The sequence below is a fragment of the Macrotis lagotis genome, chromosome 1, assembly GCF_037893015.1.
Source record: "Macrotis lagotis isolate mMagLag1 chromosome 1, bilby.v1.9.chrom.fasta, whole genome shotgun sequence".
Taxonomy (NCBI): domain Eukaryota; kingdom Metazoa; phylum Chordata; class Mammalia; order Peramelemorphia; family Peramelidae; genus Macrotis; species Macrotis lagotis.
Genome location: NC_133658.1, coordinates 647971612 through 647995579, shown reverse-complemented (window position 1 = coordinate 647995579; position 23968 = coordinate 647971612). Strand labels below are relative to the sequence as shown.

Sequence of the window (23968 nt, the reverse complement as noted above, 5' to 3'; positions counted from 1 at the left end):
TTTTGATAATTTGATTGGTATAGTGTTATAATTGCAATTGAGCTTTGGTAGTATTGTTATTTTTATTATATTGGCATGGCATGGACAGGAGCGGAGAATTCCTCCAACTATTTAAGTTCTTTATTTCTTTAATGAGCACTTTGTAATTGAATCTAGACAAACGCTTGTGTAAACAGATCACCAGAGATTTTACGCATTTTTTTGGGGGGGGAAGAGATTTCCTTTTCTATGATTGCCTCTTGGAATTTTAAAAATAATTATATAAAATGCTGTGATTTTTAGAATTACATTTCCAATTATATATAGAGATATTTTTCAGTATTCATTTTTGTAAAATTTTCTTCCTAGGATAGTAAATAACTTGATATAGATTATACATGTACAATTGTGTTCCATATATCTTCATATTGGTCATGCTGTGAAAGAAGAATCAGAACAAAAAAGAGACAAACCACGAGAAGGGAAAAGCAAAAATGAGGCTTTTATAAGAAACACTGGCTGTAAAAATTGTTTTACAGCTTTTTGCTTTCTTTCTAATCTTGGTAGTATTGGTTTTCTTTGTAATGTGGTTGATTTTTGAGAATTTACTCTATTTTGCTGAAGCTGTTATGCCAGTTTATATATATTTTTGATTAAGTAGAATTTTCTAAGAAAACCATCATTTCATCAGGAAATAGGTATTATTTCCTACTTTCTCTCCTTTTACTCTCTCTCTCTTTTTTTTAAAGATTTTTCAAGGCAATGGGGTTAAGTGGCTTGCCCAAGGCCACACAGCTAGGTAATTATCAAGTCTGAGGTCGGATTTGAACCCAGGTACCTGACTCCAAGGCTGGCGCTCTATTCACTGCACCATCTAGCCGCCACTCTTTTACTCTTTTTTAACCCTTACGATCTGTTTTTTTACCTTATTCTAACAAAATTGCTCTCTCCAAGTTACTAATGATTTCTTAGTTGACACAGATAGATATAATAGTACCTACATCCCAGGGTTATTGTTGAGAATCCATTAAGATAACGCTTGTAAAGCTAATAGCACAGTTTCTAGCACAAAGTATGCACTATATAAATGTTAGATATTATTATTATTATTATTATTATTATTATATCATTGGTATAAATTCTACTTGGTCATGATGAAGCTGATTGGTGATCTGAACATGATGATTTCCTGGATGAATTGCTATAGTCTGTCAAGATTTTATTTAGAATTTTATTTATTTAGAATTTGGAATTATTTGGAATTATTTAAAATTTAGAATTTCAGAATCTATAGTTATTGAGGTCTATAATTCTTTTTTCTGTTCCTTATTCTTCCCTGGGTTTAGGTATTATATATTTGTCTCATAAAAGCAAATCGTGTAAGGTGCTTTCTGAGTTGAGAACAATTTGTCTAGTAGTAATATTGACTTTTATTTAAAAATTTGACAGAATCTATTAAGATCAGGTAGTTCTTTTTACAATTCTATTTCCTTTTCTGAGATGGGTTATTTAAGGTTTCTATTTAGTCTTCTGTCAGTTTTGTTATTTTACATTTTTTAAGATATTCTAATCTTTTTTGTGTTCTTAGTTTTGTTAGCATATAACTATGAAAAGTAGGTTCTGATAATTCTTTTTATTTGTATTTATTGTGATTTAACCTAGTTTCTTTGCTATTTTATTGATATTTTTAGTCTTCTTTTTAATCTGATATAGCTACTTTTGAAAACTAGCAAGATTAATCAATCAGCAAGGATCAACATCCACATAATGTAAAATTTACTGCTAATTTTTCAAACTATTTTTTCAATAACAAGTATTTGTTTTCTCTTCCTCTTACTTCACCCTACCCCTTTGAAAAACCCTTGAAATAAATATTCATGGTTAAGCAAGACAAATTCCTATATTGGTTACCAAAAAATGTATATTTCATTCTATGCCATTAGTTCTTCAACTCTCAATCAGAAGATGGGTAGCATTCTACATCATTGGTCCTTTGGAATTATGGTTAATCCCTACATTGATCAGAGTTCTTATATCTTTTAGTATTCACCTAATTTTAATTGTAGGCATATTTTCCATTACAATACATTTTGGGGACTTTACAATTAACTGAGATACATGCAAATTGATGGTTCAGTTTGTATTGGTTTTATGGAAAAGGAATGGTCTGGCCACTGTTATTCCCTTTATTAGCCAGGGCTGTTAAAAAAAATTTTATATTCAAATGAAGTTAAACACTTAACTGCCAAGAACTATGCTAATTGCTGGAGGAGCTCAAATTCTAACTGAATTCAAGACAAAGAATCAGGATTATGGGTCTGTGTATAATATATATATAATATTTAGCTAAAATATAAAGGAATATATAATATTTCAATTTTATAGGAGGGCGAATATTGTATATTGCACTCACTTTATCTTTGAGAGACTCAAAGTCAGGTCCAAGGCCTCCAAGCTTCACTTCTTTTTTCTGGTAACCTTTCAACCTGTAATTCTAAATATACAATAACAGAAAAAGAGTTAAGAGAATGTTTTTTAAATATTTACAAGTAGCCCAGTACCCTACTATATACTTGAAAGGAAAATTATGAAAATGACCGATGAATAGAGAGCTTTTGTGGTTTGTATCTTAGTTATTCCTGGATATTAGCACTGTGATTTGTGAGCTATGAGTTAATATCTGTCTTAATTTTTTCCACTTCTAAAACAGGAATGATTTAAACTTCTAAAATGGATTATTTCTAAAACCATGATACTTCAGAGTGAGTGTAATTATTACAGGTAATTTAAAATTATATTACCATTACTACAGCCGCATGGGATTGTAAGGAAGGCATAGTGTATACCTGAAAACATTATGTAAATATAATTTTACAAAACTGAGTTATTTACAGCTAAGATCAATTTGCTGGTAACTAAACTAAATATATTTCCTAGAATTAACGTAACTGAAACACATAAGCATCCAACTTAAATGATAAATATACTTTGTCCTATTTTTCTGTAATATTATTCATTAACAATATTGTAAGAAAAATTACCAGAAAAGAAGCAAATGAAGCAGTAATATACCATTTTCTAATGGAACAAGAAAAATGATTGAAAGAGAAAAAAACTTACTCATAATTTATCTTTTTCAAAAGCAAGCAAGCATTGCTATGGCTTAGGACATGAAAATCCTTTTGCTTAGTGATTTTTTTAAAGCTAATTTATAGGGCATAGAGAATATATTTAATGATATAACTTATCAGCCATTTCATTTTAATAATGTAACCCAATACAATAAAGCTTCTAGTTGCTATTGGATTATTGGTATTTTGGAATCATCATAAGAAACAAAAACAAAATACTATTGTTTTCTTCAACTTGGTGGAAAGCTAGGGAGTTAATATAACTTCTGGTTTTACCATTATAATTTAAACTCCTACCTTCCACAAGCAGTGGAAACCTTTGTGGCAAACCTATTCCTTTTCTTCTGCTGGTGAGATATACTCAATTCTAGACAGTATTTTGGGTATTATTATCAAAGATAGTGCAGAGATTAGGATAATTAGTTTAGTGCACATCTACTTTGATTATAAATCATAGTGAAGTATTGGATATTTTGTACAAGCTTCATTGAAAGTAGGTGGAATATTAATTCTAAATAAATACTAAATGTTTTTGGTGGATTTGTATCAATCTGTTAAGATTAAGGAATAAAATTTGCACATTTTGGAAGAAAAATTTTATTTTCATGTGTATAACTGCTTTAGAGATTTACTTAAGGTAAACCCTTTTCCTGATCTTTTTTTTTCCCAAGGCAATGGGGTTAAGTGGCTTGCCCAAGGCCACACAGCTAGGTAATTATTAAGTTTCTGAGGTCAGATTTGAACTCAGGTACTCCTGATTCCAGGGCTGGTGCTCTATCCACTGCGCCACCTAGCCACCCCACTTTTTCTGATCTTAAATAAAAGTTTAGTAGAGATCATAGTATCACAGATTTGGAACTGAGAGTGAACTCAAGAGGCAGAACCCAATTTCCTCAGTTTACAAATAAGAAACATGAAGCTCATTGAGGTTAAGTTCATTATGCAAAGTCACATAAGCAGTAAGCTGAAAAACCAAGAACTGAACTCTAATCCTCTGGCTTTCTCTAATTCACATACTTTTCTATCCTTTTTTTGTTTTTGCAAGGCAAATGGGGTTAAGTGGCTTGCCCAAGGCCACACAGGTAGGTAATTAGTAAGTGTCTGAGACCAGATTTGAACCCAGGTACTCCTGACTCCAAGGCTGGTGCTTTATTCACTACACCACCTAGCCACCCCCTAATTCACATACTTTTAAAAAATTCAGTTTCATGATATTACATATGACATGGTATGTACCAGTCAAAATTAATTTGAATGGCTAATATGCCAACATAATAACTTATAGAAATAAAAACAAATGTATTATATCAAAAGTATCTGTGTGATATTTGTCTTTCAAGAGCCCATTGACCACTAATCTGTTTAATGCCTAGATTTTTTTCCCAATAATGATTTAAGATGGAGTTAGATTAAGAGACATAGGGTCATTATAAATGGCACCCTTTCCTTAGAAAAGATTAGAAATTTCTTACAAGTCATTCCTCAATTGATAAATGGTCAAAGGATTGGACAGGAAATTTTCAGATGACATTAAAACCATCTAAAGTAATATGAAAAAATGTTCTAAATCATTAGTGATTAGAGAAATACAAATTAAAACAACTCTGAGGTACTACCTCATACTTAATAGATTGACAATTATGACAAAAAAAGTGAAAAGATCAATATTGGAGGGGATGTGGGAAAACTGGGACACTATTTGCCCTTGTTGATGGAGTTGTGAACTGATCCACCCATTCTGGAGAGTAATTTGGTGCTACATACTAGGGACAATAAAACTCTGCATACCTTTTGATCTAGCAATACTATTACTGGATCTGAATCTTAAAGAGATCACAACAAAGGAAAAAAAAGAACTCACAAGTACAAAATTTTTTGCAGTACAACAAATTGGAAATCGAGGGGATTCCCATCAACTGGGGTATGGTTGAATAAATTGTGGTATATGAATATGATGGAGTACTGTTGTTCTGTAAAAAAAATGATAAATGGGCAGACTTCAAAAAAGCCCAGAAAGATTTACATGAACTGATGCTGAGTGAAGAGAGCAGAACAAGAAGGACATTATTAATAGCAAAATTGTATAAAGATAAACTATTATGGACTTAGCTCTTCTCAGAAGCAAAATGATCAAAGACAATTCTAAAGGACATGTGAAGGAAAATACTATCTATATCCAGAGAAGTAATTATGGAGTCTGGATACAGAGCAAAGCATACTATTTTCAATTTTTTTTTCTGTTCTATCGCCTTTTTATTTATTTTGTTTAATATTTACAAGTTAGATTTTAATCCATTTTGAATTCCATTCCAAAGTGTTACAGGCCCTATGTCTGACAACTTTATTGTAAAAGACAAAGAATCCAGATATTTCATAATACTGTGAATGATTGATGACAAAAACGTAGTCTTACACTATTTTCAATTTAAAAAATTTGTTTTATTCTTTATATTTTTCCCTCTCATGGTTTTTTCCCTCTTGTTCTGATTCTTCTTTCATAACATGACTAATATGGAAATATGTTTAATGTAGTTTGTATACATATAACCTTTATAAGATTACTTGCTATCAAGGAGAGGGGGAAGGAAAGGAGGGAGAAAAATATGCAATTCAAAGAACCTTACAAAAAATGAATGTTGAAAACTATCTTTGCATGTAGTTGGAAAAATAGTAAATTTACTAAAATAAAAAAAAGAGTAAAGAAATTTCTTCATTAGTGTAAGCTGATGATGTTTGCCCTTCATTCTCGAACAAGACAATGACATCAGAGGGAGGTGATGCTATGATAAGCACATGAATTAGATTTCAGTGAAAGGGTACTGTGCTAAGTCACCAGCTTCAATTTGTCCTTTGGAGCCATCTTGGTCCTGTGGCCAGATATGGATCAGGATGACTAGAGATGACCCTGGATTCGAGGAAGTCTGGGTTAAGTTATTTGCTCAAGGTCACACAACTAGTTAAGAGTCAAGTGCCTGAGGCTGGATTCAAATTTCAGTCTTTCTGACTCAAAGATCAGTGCTCTGTCCACTGCAACACCTAACTGCCCTAGAGACATCAAGTTAGAACCTCAGTTTTTAACTCACTTAATTTCAGGCTGCTTCAAACTTCAAAAGGTAGGCTAAGTTCTTTTATTTTAGGAAAGCTTTGAATGCCTTGATGCTTCAGACTTCCTCACAATCCATTCACTTAATAGCATTTGATCCTACTACTCTACGAAAATGAGTCTCTCCTTCCTCCCACAAAGACTACAAACATAGGGACTATCTTCTGATTTCCACTTTTCATCAAAATTTCATCCATGTGTTAACTCATTAGTTTTCCCTCAAAGTTCTCACCTGATTCTTCCTTCTCTATACACTCTTTCCCTTGCTGATATCATTTGTTTTCATGGGTTCAGATATCATCTCTACAGATGAATCCTATATAGACATATATCTTTAGATAGCTACATCTTTATGTATGTGCTTGATTTATCTCCTGAACTCTTGTCCTGAATTACTAATTGGTGATTAGACATCTCCATCTGCAAGAGTTATCTCCTCCACTCAGCTCTCTCTTCCTCCAAAGTTTCTCATTCCTAGTGAGTGTACCCACCATCTTCCAAGTGCCCTAGGGTCATGCTAAGAGTCATCCTTGGTTCTTCATCCTAACTTCTCTCCATATCCCAGTTACAAGTTGATTTATATCACAGTGTGTTTCAAACATATGGCCTCTCCTTTACTCACACAACCACCATCCTAGTTAAGGCTTTCCTCCCATTTTGTCCTTTCTTTCTTTTTGTTAATCAATGAGCATTCAATAAGTACTCACTATGGCCCAGACATTATGTTTAATGCTACCAATACAAGTCAAAAAACAGTCGCCGTCAAGGAGCATTCATTCTATCGGGGATAAACTCCAGGGTGGGGGGAAGGGAAATGAAAAGGGGCCAGTTAGTAACTCATCTCCTAAGAGCAACCAGTAACCAAAGGGAGAGGCTGAAGGGGCTATGGCCACTATTTATTGAGGTTTTTCTGTTTCTTATATCAGTTATACTTTTGCCCCTCCCAAAGAGTCATCCCATAAGACAAATAGTATTTTTTTAAAAGAGGGGAAAAAGTGAGCACAATTGATCAATGCATTAAGAAAGTAACATTTGTGAACCTACCACCTGCACTAAGTGGTAGGTCGGAGATAACTTTTCATATCTCTTCTTTCACGTTTCACTAGATCTTTAGAATTTTATAACATCAACTGTGGATTTGTCCTTTCCATTTATATTGTTTGTTTGGTTTTTTGCAAGGCAATGGGATTAAGTGGTTTGCCCAAGGCCACACAGCTAGGGTAATTCCATTTATATTGTTATAGTCACTTTGTACTTTGTTTGCTTGGCTCTGTTTACTTCAGTCTGCAACAGTTCACATAGATCTTCCCATGTTTCTCTGTATTCATTATACATCATCTCTTACAGCATAGTAATATTCTACTACTTTTTATGTACCACAGTTTATTTAGCCATTCCCCAATGAATGGGCATCTACTTTATTCCAAGTCTTAGCTATCACAAAAGGAGATAAATATTTTGGAACATATGGAGACTTTCTTCTTATCACCAGCTTCCTTGGGATATATGCCTGGTAAAAAGCATATAGACATTTCAGCAATTTTATTTCCATAATTCTAAATTGCTTTCCAAAAATGGTCTTACTATTTCACAGCTTCACTAATAATGTATTAATGTGCCTCTTTCCCCATAACTTCTCTAACATTAAATGCTGTCATTTTTTTGTCATCTATTAATTTGCAGGGTGTGAGATAAATCCTTGGGAGTTGTTTTGATGTGCATTTCTTTTATTATTAGTGATTTGGAGCATTTTCCCATGTGGTTGTGATAACTTTGCATATAGTCTTTTGAGAACTATAGATAACACATATCAATTTATCTACTGGGGAATAGTTATTATTAATTACATATATTTTGAATACTAAACCCTTATCAGAAAAATATGATAAAATAGTTTCCCCTCATTCAGTCATTTTCTTTCTTATCTTAGATACATTAACATTATGCAGAAGCTTCTTCAGTTTTTTTTAGATTTTATTTTATTTATTTTGAATTTTACAATTTCCCCCAATCTTGCTTCCCCCTGCCAGAAGGCAGTTTGTTAGTCTTTTACATTGTTTCCATGGTATGCATTGATCTAAGTTGAATGTGAGAGAGAAATCATGTCCCTTAGGAAGAAACATAAAGTATGATATATAGCAGAATTACATAATAAGATAACTTTAAAAAAAATAAAGGTGATATTCTTTGGTCTTTGTTCAAACTCCACAGTTCTTTCTCAGGATACAGATGGCATTCTCTGTCACAGATACCTCCAAATTATGCCTGACTGTTGCCCTTTTGGTATGAGCAAGTCCATTAAGGTTGCTCATCACCCCCATGTTGCTGTTAGGGTGTACAATGTTCTTCTGGTTCTGCTCATCTCACTCAGCATCAGTTCATGCAAATCCTTCCAGGCTTCCTTGAATTCCTATCCCTTCTGGTTTCTAATAGAACAATGTTCCATCACATACTTATACCACAGTTTATTAAGCCACTCCCCAATTGATAGAGATTCACTTAATTTCCAATTCCTTGCCACTACAAATAGAGCTGCTATGAATATTTTTGTACAAGTGATGTTTTTACCCTTTTTCATCATCTCTTCAGGGTATAGACCCAGTAGTGGTATTGCTGGATCAAATTATGCCTTTTGGGCATAATTCCAAATTGCTCTCCAAAAAGGTTGGATGAGCTCACAGCTCCACCAACAATGCATCAATGTCCCAGATTTCCCACATCCCTTCCAACATTGATCATTGTCCTTTCTGGTCATATTAGCCAGTCTGAGAGGTGTGAGGTAGTACCTCAGAGAAGCTTTAATTTGCATTTCTCTAATAAGTAGTGATTTAGAGCCATTTTTTCATATGACTATGGATCACTTTGATTTCCTCATCTGTAAATTGCCTTTGCATATCCTTTGACCATTTGTCAATTGGGGAATGGCTTGTCTTTTTTTTTTTTTTAAATTGACTCAGTTCTCTGTATAGTTTAGAAATGAGTCCTTTGTCAGAAATGCTAGTTGTAAAAATTGTTTCCCAATTTACTACATTTCTTTTGATCTTGGTTACAGTGCTTTTGTCTGTGAATTTTTTCAGTTTTAAGTAATCAAAGATATTTATTTTATCTTTTGTAATTCTTTGTTTCTCTTGTTTAGGAATGCATCTCCTATCTCTAGCTGTAAAAGTTAAATGATCTGTTTCTCTTCTAAATTTTTAAATTGTATGCTCTTTAATATTTAAGTTTGTGTATGATTTAGAAGATATGAAACGTGGTACAAGATAGTCTTTACAGTTTTCCTATCAGTTTTTTTTAAATCAAATAGAGAGTTTTCCCTGGTTATTTATCAAACATTTTACATTTTACCAAATACTACGTAATTCATTTTCATTGATTCTGAATCTCCTTATTCTCTCTATTTCTCTATTTGTTGACCAATAATGAATGGTTTTGATAACCACTGCTTTTATTATATAGTCTAGAAGTGTTATTTCCCTTTCATCCTTATTTCCTTTTTTATCGAAATTTTCCTTTTAGATCTTGTTTTTTTTTTCAAATTCTATAAACTATTGCCTTGGTACTTTGATTGGTATAGTATTAAAAGTATGAATCAATTTTGGAAGTATTATCTATCATCTATTGTACTTTTATTATACTGGCATGGCCAAGCCATGAGCATTGAATATTGCTCCAGTTATTTAAGTTGTTCTTTATTTCTTTAAGGAACACTTTGTAATTGAATCTAGACAAGTCTTTTGTGTGCTTTGGGAAGTTGATCTGCAGATATTTTATGTACTTTGTAGTTACTGAGAATGAGATTTCTTCTTCTATTTGTTACTTCTTGGATTTTGTTATTTAGAAATGTTATTGATTTTTGAGGATTTATTTTGTGATCTGTTCCAGTGCTGATGCTCTTAATTGTCTAAGTATCTTTGCTGATTCTCTAGGATTTTCCAAGTAAATCATTACATCAAAGCAAACAGGTATAGTTTAATCTACTCTTTGTTTACCTTTATTCCTTTAATTCATTTTTCTTATCTTATTGGTAGCATTTCCAGAACTGTCTCAAATAATAGTGAAAAGAATGGGCATCCTTTATTGCCATATTTATTAGAAAATGTTCTTGATTTTGATATAATTTTTTTAATGAAAATAAAAAAGGTCCCTCTATTCTTATACTTTGTAGAGTTGTTTTGTTTTAAGCATAAAAATGTTGTCCACTGTCAAAGGCTTTTTCCTTAATCTATTGAGATGATCACCTAAAGTGTTTAATAGGATGAATTTTGTTGATCCCCCCCCCAATAATATTGAAATACTTGCAACTCTGGTTTAAATCCCACTAGATCACAATGAATGATTTTTTTGGATAAATTGCTACTATCTATTTAAATAGGATTTTGTTTAACTTTTTTGAGTCAGTGTACATTAATGATATGGGTTTATGGTTTTCTTTTTTTTTAATTTTTCCCTGATTTAGGCATTAGGACTATATTTGTCTCATAAAAGAATTCTTTCTCAATTTTTCAGAACAATTTGTAAAGGGTACTAACTGGTCTTTTTAAAGTCTGAAAGAATTCTCTGGATCTATCAGGATCAGGACCTTTTTTTTTTTGGTAGTTCCCTTACATCTAGTTGTATTTCCTTTTTTTAAGATAGGGATTATTTAAGATCTCTATCTGCTATTCTAACAGTTTGGGTAGTTTATGTTTTTGAAGGTATTCCTCTATTTCTTTTGTGTTCTAGGTTTTGTTAGAACTGAACATATGTTCTCATTCTTTTTTATTTCTTCTAACTTTGCCATGATTTCACCTTGATCATTTGTCATTTTATCAATTTGATATTCTGCTCTTTTCTTTTTATTAGCCAAGGTTTTATCAATTTTACTAGTCTTTCCAAAGAACCAACTTCTAGTTTTATTTATAATTTCCATATGCTTTTTTGGGGAGGGTGTTCCCAATTTAGGTATTTCCCATTCTAATTCAATACCTTCTCTTTTGTGCTTATTTTAGGATTATTTTATGTTCTAGCATTTAAAAACATATATTCAGTTCATTAATCTTGTTTTTTTTTTGTGTTGTTAATGTATGATTGTAAGGATGTGCTGCTTTGGAATGCTTTATCTTTTGGTATTTTGTTTCATCATTATTACTTTCTTTTATATAGTTACTATTTCTATGACTTATTCTTTGGTCCACTCACTATTTAAGGATTCATTGTTAAGAATTCATTTAGGTCTTCATCTTTAGTTTTTGGCACCTTAACTAATTTCAGTTTTTACTGTGTTCTGATCTTTAAAGGATGTATTAACTATTTTTGCTTTTTTTAATACTTGTTTTCAATATATCCTTGTGGCCTAGTACATGGTCAATTTTAGTCAAAGTTACATGTAGTGCAGAGAACTAATCATATTCTTTTGCTGTCCCAAGTAGAAGATGCCATAAGTCTTTTGACTCTAGTTTCTCCAGCAATTTATTCCATATTTTAATTCATATTTTAGCATTTGATTTATCTTTTTGTTAGGTTTGCTAAAAAATGATATAGGGATGTTGAAGTCTCTTGCTGCTGTTGTATTACTATATCTGCCATTGTTGTATTACTGTCTATGTCTTCTTGAAGTTCAGATGTTTTATGAATTTGGAATGTTTAAGTCTATTAATGATATTGACTTGTCTATGTTTCTTTTCAATTTAATATAGCTTTGTTTATCCCTTTTTGTTTTCTGAATGTTTGTTTTTGCTCTGTCTGCTAGAATGATAGCAACTCCTGCTTTTTTTGGATTTACATGATGCATGGTAAATTTTTTTTAATTTTTTAATTTAATTTTTAATTTTATAATTTATAGTTCACATTTATTTTTATTTATATTTATATAATATATAATTTATACATATAATTTATAATTTTAATTTAATTATTTTTTTAATTTTTTAATTTTTGTATGTCTCTTTTTAAAAAATGTGTTTCAACAGATTTTAGGGTTTTGTTTTTCTACCCAATTTGTCACTTTTTTTTGTTCTATTGGACTGTTTAATTCAGTCACATTTAAAGTTATAAAACCTGAGTTTATATTTTCTTCCATCTATTTCTAAAATTAAGATATAATTTCCCATTTCTTCTACTGTAAACATGTTTTTTAAAAATCTTTTTTTAAAAAAAGATGTTCTTGTTCCTACTCTCTTCTTTTCATACAAATGTCTTTCTTACTCCTTTCCTTTATTTTTATTAGTTCCTTTTTCTCCTATTTTTTCTGATTATATATTTCCCCCCCTCTTTTTTCCTCTTAGTCAAGTAGATTTCATTTCCTCTCTCCCCCCAAACTATCCCCTATTCATAAATTTTTAAAATTTCATTTTTGTGCCTTTCCAGAAAGAATTTCTCTCAATCTTCATTATATTCTCTTTCTTTGCATTCTAAACTCTCATTCTCTGATTCATGCTTCCTATATTTTTCCTGATTAAAATATATTTCTTGAATTTAAGCCACATACATTTTCTGTAAAATATATTTTATATATATAGTCAATATTTCTAATTGTTTTAGATATTTAAGCATAAATCTATATCATTCCCCCTCTTCCTCTCCCGCCTTTCCCAAAAGGCAAAAAACCATGAAGGCCCATTGTAGGGAGCATTATAAGATAAATGAGAAATTAAGTTGTGGAAGAAAGTGAGGAGAGTATTATAAAAATATTGCCACCAAAGACTGGCCTTTCTCCTTTCTCTGTGTTCTTCATGTAATCAAAAGCTTCTAAAATATTTATTTGAGGGTGGTCCCTAGGCATTTTTCTGCCAGTCTGGTAGAGCTGCAAGGATTTACTTTGCCTGTGTCCCTCATTCCCAGAAAATGCCAATTATTGCAGCTGTTAGAAAGAACCATGTCTTATGGTGGAATTCCTCCCCTACTGCCTCTCTGAATTTGTAACCCACCAATGATATAGACCTTCCTGTTTACCTTTCCCTCCTATTACACATGCTTCAAAAATGCACATGCCAGTTGTCTCCAGAGGTTTCAACACCCCCACTCTCAATTTAGAACAAATAGACTCTTCAAGTTTCAAATTCCCCAAGCCTCATCCAATATAAGGTCTTCAACTCACTTCATTGCCCATCACTATTTCTCCATAGGACCATTACCCATCAACAGAATTCCCTTCCATTTCCAAACTAGGGCCTTCTTCCATCACCTTTTCAACTCCCATCCCTCTAAAGCCTTTCCTTCTGGGACTCCAGAGGTCATCTTTCCCACACAGCTAACACTTGATTTGACTCTGTCACATCATATTCTCCTCATTATTTCCTTCTGCCTTTCCCCATCCCTTTGCATGAATCTTTCTCTGTCGTAATATATTCCCACAAAAGAAGCATTTACCTGTGGACAGAACATTATCAGTTTTGTCACAATGGTGCCAGTTCCCTCACTCACTGCTCTTTCTCCCAGATTTCTGCTTTCACCCCCATCTCCTTGTGTTCATTTAGAAACAAGTCTCTTACTAGAGTCTCTGTTAATCCTCTGTGTTAGTTGCTGCCCTTGCCTGCTTCATTAATTCACCATTCCTGTATTTCTGTTGTGTTCAAGAAATAAATAAATAATATTATTTCTGAAGAACTGAACATTTAAACATCTGAAATGTTTCAAACTATTCTTTATTATTGAATTTTCATCTTTTTTCCTCTATGGTCAAGCTCAGATTTGTAGCATAGATTAACTTAGGCCACATCCTGAGCTCTAGTGCTCTTTAGTACACATTATTCCATTCCCTCCTAAATTTTACAGCGGGTGCAAGATAGTCTTACATTATTAGAATATTCTTTCCTTTGTATTTGAAAGTCTTTTTCCTGATGGATTGTGAACTTGTTTCTGAATTGAATTGTTAAATTTAACCACTAGATATCTTAAGAGTTTGCAGCCTTGGATATTTTTTTTTGTTGGAGATGATCAGTGAATTCTTTCAATGAAATTTCATTTTCTAGGTTCAGAAGTTCTAGATAATTCTCTTCTATCACTTCCCTCATTCTGGTGTTAAGATTTCCTGTTATTTCATGTTATTTTGGAAAAATCTACGATCCTTAGGTTGTCTTTGAGATCAGTATGTTTTGCTTACAGAATGATCTTAGTTTCTCTTAAAATTATTATTCTTTTGTTTTTCTTCTAGATTGCCTTTCACTTTTGTGTATTTGCATTTAATGTTTTTACAATCTGGCTCTACCATACCTTTTCATTCTTACTTCTCTTTTATGCACTCTATTTTGTAACCAAATTGATCTACTTAGAATCCATTCCATTTCACATTTCTCACTACCTTATTATTGTTTGGAATTGTCACCAAATTGTGATCCAATCACTAGAAAGTTGAAAAAAGAAAATAAAACAACCTAGTCTGAGTAACAAATACAAAATTTCTGAAATTGAAGAGAATGAAGAGGTTAATGTCTTGAAGTTTACATATGAACTTTTTTACATAGTTTAAGTTTTGATCATTCACTGACCACTCACATAAGAGACATTGTAAGTTTGGAGAATTATTCTTTTCTCCTTCCACCATAGATATCGCAATACCAATTGGAGGAAAAAAAAATCTCATTTTTAAAGAAAGAAAGCTGAAATTCTAGTCTTAGATAATGTTGAGGGAAAATATGGTGTGAAAATGGATTTCCATCAAGTATTAGTTACCATTCAATAATGTGTTATTTATATCAAAGATTTAATTTTCAAATGATGAACCAGAAGTGAGTTGAAGTGTGTTCCAGGTGGTTGAAATGAAAGTCCTGTGTCTGAATTTACTCAAGTTTGACTCCAGCTGCCTTAGTTGGTTTTTAAAGCAAAGCTAATTTTAAAATCCTGCCAATAAAAGCTCTTTATTGCCTTTTCATATTGAAAGGAAAATTTCAAGTTTTTTTTATGTCTTCTTTGCAGTTACATGCCCATAAATGTTTCTAATTGTGGCACATGGCTCTAAGAATTTTTACTATTATTCAGAAACCATAAAATTAGGTAGAAGAAACCCTACTCTAAACAAGTTATTTTCAGGATGTGCTACTGTATGACTCTGAGTAAGCAGCAGCCACTAATATGAACTGAATCTGGTATAATGTATCAATATTGCAATATCATACATTTATTCTTTAAATTGTGCACTTGATTATTCACCTTTGTGGAGAATAGTAATGGAAAGTTTGACAAAGCATGATCTTTTGACTGCCAGTGATTAATCAAAACTCTTTTCAACTGTAGATTTGGGACAAAGTATGTCTGAATTGAAAGTGACACTGGGTGCTTTGTAAGAACTTGGTTTAACTTTGAAAAGTTGTGCCCTGCTGTGGGGATACAGCAGTGTAATTCTCCAGGAAATTCTTCAGATGTGTAAGTGTGAGAAAGTTAACACTGCTGCAAACACTGGGGAACAGTAAATGAAAGAAATTTGCACTGCAATTGCCAAATCTAATCCAAATAATGCCTTCTTAAATGCAGTCAAGCAGCAGTACATAGATTGCCTGCTACAACAAATATATGAGTAATGACTTCAGCTTAAAACAGGCTGCTTTAGGGCTTCCAGAAAATTTATTAAATGTTTGTATGTTATCCACAGATGGATATTTTTATACTATTTTATCATCTCTTTTATGTTAATGATTCTAGTATAAATGATGAGAATTCCTAAACTAGTGACCACAGAACTTCTTCCTGGAGGACAGGAATGATGGTTAAGGCTTATTATTTTTATAAATCTTGTAACTTTTAATATAGTTCAGTTTAATTCCCTTGGAAACCAAAAGATTTGATCTGACTAACAAATGGGCATGTCATGGATAATGAGTCACTCCATCTGGTCTGTGGCTACCTGCTGTCCTATACAAATATCTTTATTCTAAATCGTTTTAGCCCCTGGAATAGCTTAATTGGTAAACAGTACTTCTGAGTATCAGAGAAGGGACTATGGTCTTTAAAATCAAAGAGAAAAAATAGCCAAGATATAAATGGATAATTTTTATTTTGACAAGAGGCAGTTTTTTGTTAAAAATAAAAAGATGTACTATTCTCTTGGTAACATGTGAAGCACCTTGGGTATATTTATCTATGTGATTTTTTTCCCCTGGGAAACAGGAATTTCAGTTTTTTTAAAAATGAAGTTAAGCTTTGAGAGTCTTAAATTAAAAGGACTAAGCAGAATAGAGTTCAAAATAATTTTTTTTCCAAGAGCAATTCCTGATTTGTATGATTCCTAAGGGAGGAAGGATTCAGCATTATTGAGGCCCTTATTTTAATTCATGGAATCCATAAGTCTTGAAAGATCTTAAGCCAGCTGTACATTCTATAATTACAGTCCATATACTTTGTATATCATTAAAAATCTAAAAGAAGTTTAGAAATATGATAGTCTTTTTTTGAAAGGAAAACATTCTTACCTTACTGGCAACTCTGTCCTTATGCTTTTTCTGCTTCTCCAGTTGTAATAGGTAGCCTTCAGAATTACAACGGCTCAGTGTTGTCTGACTCCTCTGGCTTTTTTCTGTATTGAGTTGGGATTCGCTGTCTACTCTTGAGACTATTGATGGAAACACTGTATTGGAGGTCACTTCACTGGGTTGTACTTCGGTCAGCTGCATTAAGGCTTGCTGATGCTGCTCCATTATATGGGTAAGCTGAGTATCTGGAGAAACCCTGGCTGGCTGACTTTCAGATGAAGGACAGAATTTCCTTCATAGAATAAAATTAGTAAGATTCTCAGTTAACAAAATACTGATTCCTAAAATCAATAGGTTTATTCCCCCAAACAGGAAGATGACATGTGTTTATGCATATATAAGTATAAAGTTCTGTTAAACTCAAATGATTTTAAAAATTCTTTGTCACCCAAATTAACTCTGGGAAATTTAGGAGATGTAAAAACAAAGAATGTCAATAGATTTTTTAAATGGTTATTATTAACTATATTCCTTTAGGTACGGAGAAAATACTAATTTACATACTCATAGAATAGAGAGGTTCTTAAGAGACCTTTTAGCTTATTTCCTTTCCTCCAAGAGGATGAAAATTAAGATACTGAAGACAGAAGTGTTTCTTTCTAATGGAAATACATTTTTATAACTGGGCTAAGTAAATTATAGGGTTATAGGATTCTTACATGTGAGGAAACTGAGAGCCAGAGAGATTAAAAACTTCAAAAGGTCACACAGGCAGCAATTTAAGAAAGCTGGAATTGAAGTCAGTTATTTTTACTATAAATTCAATGTTCTTTTTCATACTCTCTATAGGGCAAATATATTTTAGGTAATTCATGTGAATACCTTACAGAATTATTTTTTTGTCTTGCTAGTTTATAAGTAACCTTGGAGAGTTTTTTCTTACTAGTTCACAGAAAATTATGTTCAATCCCCTTTACTCACAAATTTTGGGTTTTTTAACTATAAAAAGAGATGCAACAGAGTAAAATATTCAACAAAACTAAGCATGCAGTTGACTATTTCTGTATTTAATACAAAAAAATAATTTTGCCTTACATTGTACTTGGTTGTACAATGACAGAATAATAGGAACACCTATTAAAGGGCATATATAGCAGGAAAACAGTTGAGAGCTGGAAGAGACTTAAAAGGACAGCTTGTTCAACCTTCATGTAAGTTAAATGACTTATCTGAGGTCACACACCTGATTCAAACCTAGATGTTCTCATTCCAAATCTGGTGGAACATTCATGAAATATCCTCAACAACTAATGAAGAAGAAACTTTAGGGGAAGGGATAATTATTTGTCTTCTCCATCTAAAACCTTTAAGTCTAAAACCTACCTCCACCAGGAAGCCTCCTTCAGTTATAATATCCTACAATGATCCTTTTCTTCTCAGAACCTCCATTATTACATTTATAAGTAGTGCTATAGAGTTTAATTCTTAATTATTCTTTAATTAATTCATACAAATTTTGTCACTCTAAATAGATGATAAGATCTTCTGTGGCAGGGATTATGTCTTCTACTTCTTTTATAATTTCCTAAAATGCCTAATAAAATTTGAGTTTTGTTCCTGACCTGTGGGGAAGAAGCATGGATACATCCTCTACTAATGTACATTAGTAACTAATTTACAATCTTAGAAAGCTGTCTAAAACACTGAGTATCTACATGATTTGCCCATGGTCATTGAGCTAGTATGTATCAGAGATAGGCTTTTATCCAGGTTTTCCTGACTCAAAGACCAATGCATTTTCCATTAAGGTCACAAATGCAGCCTCTCTCAAAGCACACAGATAATTGTTGATTGGTTCAATCTTCAGAAATATCCTTTAAGGGTTAGTTTGTTTTTGGTAAAGACATTGCTTTCTTCCTTCATTATCAATTTCTAGTTTGTAATGAGTTCTAAGCCCCACCCCTCAACTTCTTATTTTGTTCTGGTGGTAGAAATAGAGAAGACATGTAAAATGAGGAGAAGGAATATCTTAAAGGTAGATTTTTTTTCCCAAGGGAGAGGGGAGAAGGAAAGCAGGAGCCAAAGTAATTCTAAATATACTAGCCTTTCCCTTTACATCCTCTTGTGCTCTTTAATGTCCTCTGACAGACAATGTGAATATTCCCTACCTCATTTTCCTTAAAACTAAATTCCTTTTCCTTTTCTAGACACCAATCTCTGATAGTTCTTTGATAAAATGGATTTCTTACCATAGCATATCTAAGTTACTATAGCTTGCTTCTGAATATGTCTGTGTCCGTTGTCTCTGAGTTGAAGTTTTATTTTCAAATGATCCTTGATTATCCATATTAGAAGTGGATTTAGAGCCTTTCTGGTGTTTCTTAGATGATCTATTAATGTAGCTGAAGTCCCAATCAGGTTGCAGATTGAACCTGTAAATCAAAGAACTACTTTCTTGGAAACTCTGATGTCCTCTTTCTTCATTAATATGCAATAAGGTATTAAATCCAGCAGGTTTTTTATAAGTGGGTTTATTAAAAAGTTTTTTAGATAAACTAAAGTTACCAGGTGCTTCTTTATAATGTTGGGGTCTAAAAGCATTCAAATCTTGTAAATGGGTGACAGGCTTATTCAAATTTATAGTATGCTCAAGATTTAGTGAAGGACCATCTGATTTAATCTGTTTATACTGTTCTCTGGGCATAGAATTCTGGTTACTTTGACTTACATCTAGCTTTTTAGGTACATTGGGCTTAATATGTGAGTTTGGTGATATGGGCCCACTCCCAAGTTTATATTGTCTTCGAATTTTACGTATGCCTTTTCTTCTTGAAGCTGGCCTGCCATCAGTTGTTTCAGAAGGTAGTTGTCTAGACACTTGGGTGAATTTTGTTCTTTCGGATTGTGACCATTGTTCTTGGTAATCCTATAAAAAAGATATTTGCAATTAGTGTAAATAAAATTGAAGGAATATTACTTCCAGGGTTATAAAAAGGAATTCCATACTAATGGTCCCAGATTTTGAAGAATATAATGAGATCTAGAGAGAGAGAGAGAGAGAGAGAGAGAGAGAGAGAGAGAGAGAGAGAGAGAGAGAAACTTTTAGGGCCTTGGAATCCCCAAATGAAATAATGTTTTCCACAAGACTAGTCTCATATGCTTTATCATTATTTTCTTTTCATATACTTTAATTTTTCCTTATACTGAAGGTTGATATTCTCAAGGAGGTTACCAGAAATTTTGAAAAGGGTCTTCTAGTTCTAGTAAAAATATATAGTTAATGACATTAGAGGAGGACTTTCCCCTCCTTATGCAGTAAGGTTGTGTTCTATGATCAGAGAGAATGATTGCACTAGTTTTTGCTGTCAATTTTCATATTTAGGAGAAAAGGAAGAACACTGGAAGATCAGAGGAAACCAGTAAGTATTGGTAGATGTGCTATATTATAAAACAAAAAAATGAATAAAGCAAACTATGAGAACAAACAAAAAAGTAGCCATGTCATTAACAAGCTGTACAATAAGAATAAACAGTGAATTTTAAAAATGAATAAAATTCTGATGGATTGGCCAACCTGTTCAGATTATTAGATATTCGTGTCTGTCCAGGTCACAAGATGTAAATGGCCTCTTCACCAGATGAAACAAATTCAATTTCATTCAGAGGAAATATAAAAGGAACTGTGTAGTGATGGGTCATCCATGAAACCATAAGGGATGTTTACTTCTACTCCTTAACAGAGTCCATACTTAGACAAACATTTGGGGGGGAATTAGACAAACATTTGGGGGGAATATTTCAGTTTCTGATCAATCTTTATTTTTTTTCACAGTCTTATAAAAACAAAATATACTCTGGGTTCCTAGTATAACAGATATATAGTCATAAAGTACTAACTACATAGAAATGTTTTCTAGGGGCAGCTAGGTGGCACAGTGGATAAAGCACCGGCCCTGGAGTCAGGAGTACCCGGGTTCAAATCTGGTCTCAGACACTTAATAATTACCTAGCTGTGTGGCCTTGAGCAAGCCATTTAACCCCATTTGCCTTGCAAAAAACCTAAAAAAAAAAATTCTAATGAATAAAGCATATGTTTGCTTTAAAAAATACCTCTGTTGAAAGGACTTTGGAAAAAATGATTATATGAGTACAGGAAAACCATAACATGCCTGTATAGATTAATGTAATATATTTCCCTTTACCCTAAAATACATGTAAAAATAGCTTTGTAGTCTAAATGTTATGTAGGATGTTTGGAGAACTGGGATAATTATTTAGGTAATTCAGGGGGGAAATCTGCTATTGAGGAAAAATGGTTTTTCTCTAAATTATTATGTGATAAGTCATGTTTATATATAAATTTTCAGTCTACAGAGTATTTTCTTTACAACCTTGTGAGACAGGTAGGGAAAATATCTCCATTTTGTTCATATGTAAACTGTGAGGTTGCATCCAGGAGTGGGAAGAACTTTTCAACCAGAGTCAGAAAAATCTGGGTTCATATTTTTCCTCAGCCACTTAAGGCTTAGAGTGCCAGGCCCGGAGAGTCAGGAAGATACAAGTTCAAATGTGGCCTCAGGCATTAACTAGCTGTGTGAAAGTGGGCTAGTCACTTAAACCTTATTTGCATCATTTTCATTGGAGAAATTTCATTCCCACACACTGGAGAAGGAAGTGACAAACCACTCCAGAATATCTGCCAAGAAAATTCCATGAACAAAAGTCTGTGAGGTTCTATAAAGTTGGATACAACTTAAAGAATGAACAAGAAGGATTCCAGTGCAAGTTACTTAACTTCTGTGTCTGGGTTTCTTAGGTCCTTTCCAGATCTAAATCTATGATCCTATGAGAAATTAACTTCCTTACAGTTATATAGCTAAGCATTAAAGCCAATACTCCTGGCTCCAAATACAGGCTTCATGATTAAGGAAACTCTGGTAATGTTGCTTGTCTTCTGTGTTTATGTAATAGTGAATATTATTTTTATGTATAATAAGATCTAAGTCAGATAATCTTTAATTCTATAATTCTGATAAAAAATTAGTCTCAGCCTCTAATAGTTATACATCTGAATGTTGTCTCAGTGAAAAAAATGTCAATATGCTCTGTCAAGGCCTGTCTCCTGTATCTAAAATGTTGACTTGGCCTGTATCAATACTATCTGGTCAGCTCAGTGATAGCACCAATAAATTCTTTTACCTAGATCAACAAACTCCAAGATAAGAGGCATCCTAGATGAGGAGAGAGCAATCCTATGGCTTTTTGTAAACATTTCCTCTCCAGATTAAGTGGGATTCTTATCAATAGGAATTTGAAGCAAATATTATAAGTTATGAGAGAATCATATTGTAGAACTATGTCATCTATGTGAAATCTCATTGGTTTCTGGACTCAGTTTTAAAATTCTTTGTTCTTTCTGTATAAAATGCCCCCAAATTTTGTATTAGTGTTGGCATTTGTAAGGATGCCAACCATCCATGGCTAAGATCTTAAAGAATAAAACTTATTTATAAAACTAACTTTCTTATTTTATTTTTAGACTAAGAAAATTATGGTTAACAAATCTCATAATAAGGTTTAAAGTGGAATTATTACTGTTCAATCAGTCATATCTATAAAATGTCAATGTGATAAAAAATGAGGGGAAAAGTACTAATTTACAAGTTCTGGAATCTGAGCTTTTTATCAGTCTAGCTCAGATCAAATTAATCAAACATTTTTTTTTATTTGCAATACCCCCAAAAGAAAGGCTTACATATTCTATAGTCCCTCCCTCAATACATTTAAATTGGTTAGGATAGGTAAGTACATGTGCGAGAGAATTATCTATTTCAAGTGGACATTTCTCTGTAACAAAAATCCATCCATCTAGAAGAAAATTATTTTAAAATCCCTATAGATGACTACTCTGTAATGCTAATAATGTGTTCCTTTTCAATAGCTGTTTGATCCTTTAATTCAGAACTTTAATATTATAAGGAGAAAAAAACAGAATTTCCTATGCTAGAGCCATTCAACTCTATATTTCTTAACATCTTGTTTCCAATACCCATTACCTCCCAAAACACAAAGATAACAGATCTATTGAAAGAAAAAAAAATAGCCAAGTATCAGATCTGAGATCCTGTGTTACCACTTGATTTAAATCCTGTTATTACCACTATTCTAACTACAATAGAGATTACAATAAGACTCTTCACAGGGTGTTAGGTCAACAGAGGACAAGGACTCAACATTTTATGAAACTTCAATAGCCACAAGTGTTAATCACTTTGGATCATACAAATAATAAGTACCTTAAGAAGGTATTTCAGGTTATAGAAATGAATCAGGTTAGGGACCTGTTGAGATTTTAAACATCTTCCAAGTAGCCTACTTGAGATACAGGGTTACTGAAGATTTATTACCTTACAATTAAGGCATCAGGTGTCACTCTTTAGGTGGCAAGACTGGGTTTCCTGAAGTTAATATACAAAGCCAGTCTCAGGCCATTTAATCTCCATCAGCATTGAAATACTCCATTTCATTCCAGTCTCACTAGGGTTCTTTTGTTATCAACACTTACAGTCACTACATACTACATGCACTCAGAACTAACGGCTTAATGTTGGTAGGTATTAACTTCTAACACAAGGCAAGGGCAGGACATTTTGGCAAGAGCTTTAACAATGGGGAATCCTGTGTCCTAGTGCCAAGATGATAATTTGTCAGTAAGATTATTTTTGGGGACATGGAGGTGAGTGGGAAGGAGATTGGTGTTTATATCAATGTGTGATGGTGTGTGCTGTCCAAGGAAAAATTTCCCTCAATTTTTTAAGAAATAGTACCTAGTTGTTTCTTTCTTATTAGTTCCAAATTTGGATTACTCAGTAGACTGAATGCACAATAAAGCAAAAATTTCACTTGCCTTAAAACAGAAAGATGTTCTTAATATTCTATGGTTCTGATTCGATTGTCAGAATCCTATCATTAATAGTTAGTTAATGTAATCAGTTAAGGACTGACTATAAAATGAGGTCTGGGTCAGTTTCTCTTTTTGTTTTTGTTTTTAGGTTTTTGCAAGGCAAATGGTGTTAAGTTGCTTGCCCAAGGTCACAAAGCTAGGTAATTATTATTAAGTGTCTGAAGCTCGATTTGAACTCAGGTACTCCTGACATCAGGGCCGGTGCTCTATCCACTGTGTCACCTAGCCACTCTTCAGTTTCTCTTTTTTTATTCCAAATTTTGAATTAATATTAAATTAATAATAAAATATTGCCACTTTAAGTTTGTTTTACAATTCTCATTTTATAATTCCAGGACATTTTAGAGTATATTATTAACTATATCTTTTGATTCAGTTATGAAGCAAACCATAAAGGGAGAGAAGAAGC

At 32.7% G+C, this 23968-nt stretch overlaps 1 protein-coding gene across 10 annotated transcripts in view; it reads right to left on the bottom strand.

The window, feature by feature from the left end:
• Positions 1-23968, bottom strand: part of JHY (junctional cadherin complex regulator) — a 117821-nt gene that overhangs the window by 13304 nt on the left and 80549 nt on the right. For 9 of the 10 annotated variants that reach the window (XM_074215305.1, XM_074215303.1, XM_074215310.1 and 6 more), the window contains 3 exons: positions 18845-19521; positions 16596-16887; positions 2393-2473 (listed from right to left, as the gene is read on the bottom strand). In XM_074215305.1, coding sequence (XP_074071406.1) covers positions 2393-2473; positions 16596-16887; positions 18845-19521 — 1050 coding nt within the window. Of the gene's footprint in view, positions 1-2392; positions 2474-16595; positions 16888-18844; positions 19522-23968 lie in introns of those variants that run through there. The other variant, XM_074215311.1, reaches the window with a different exon arrangement.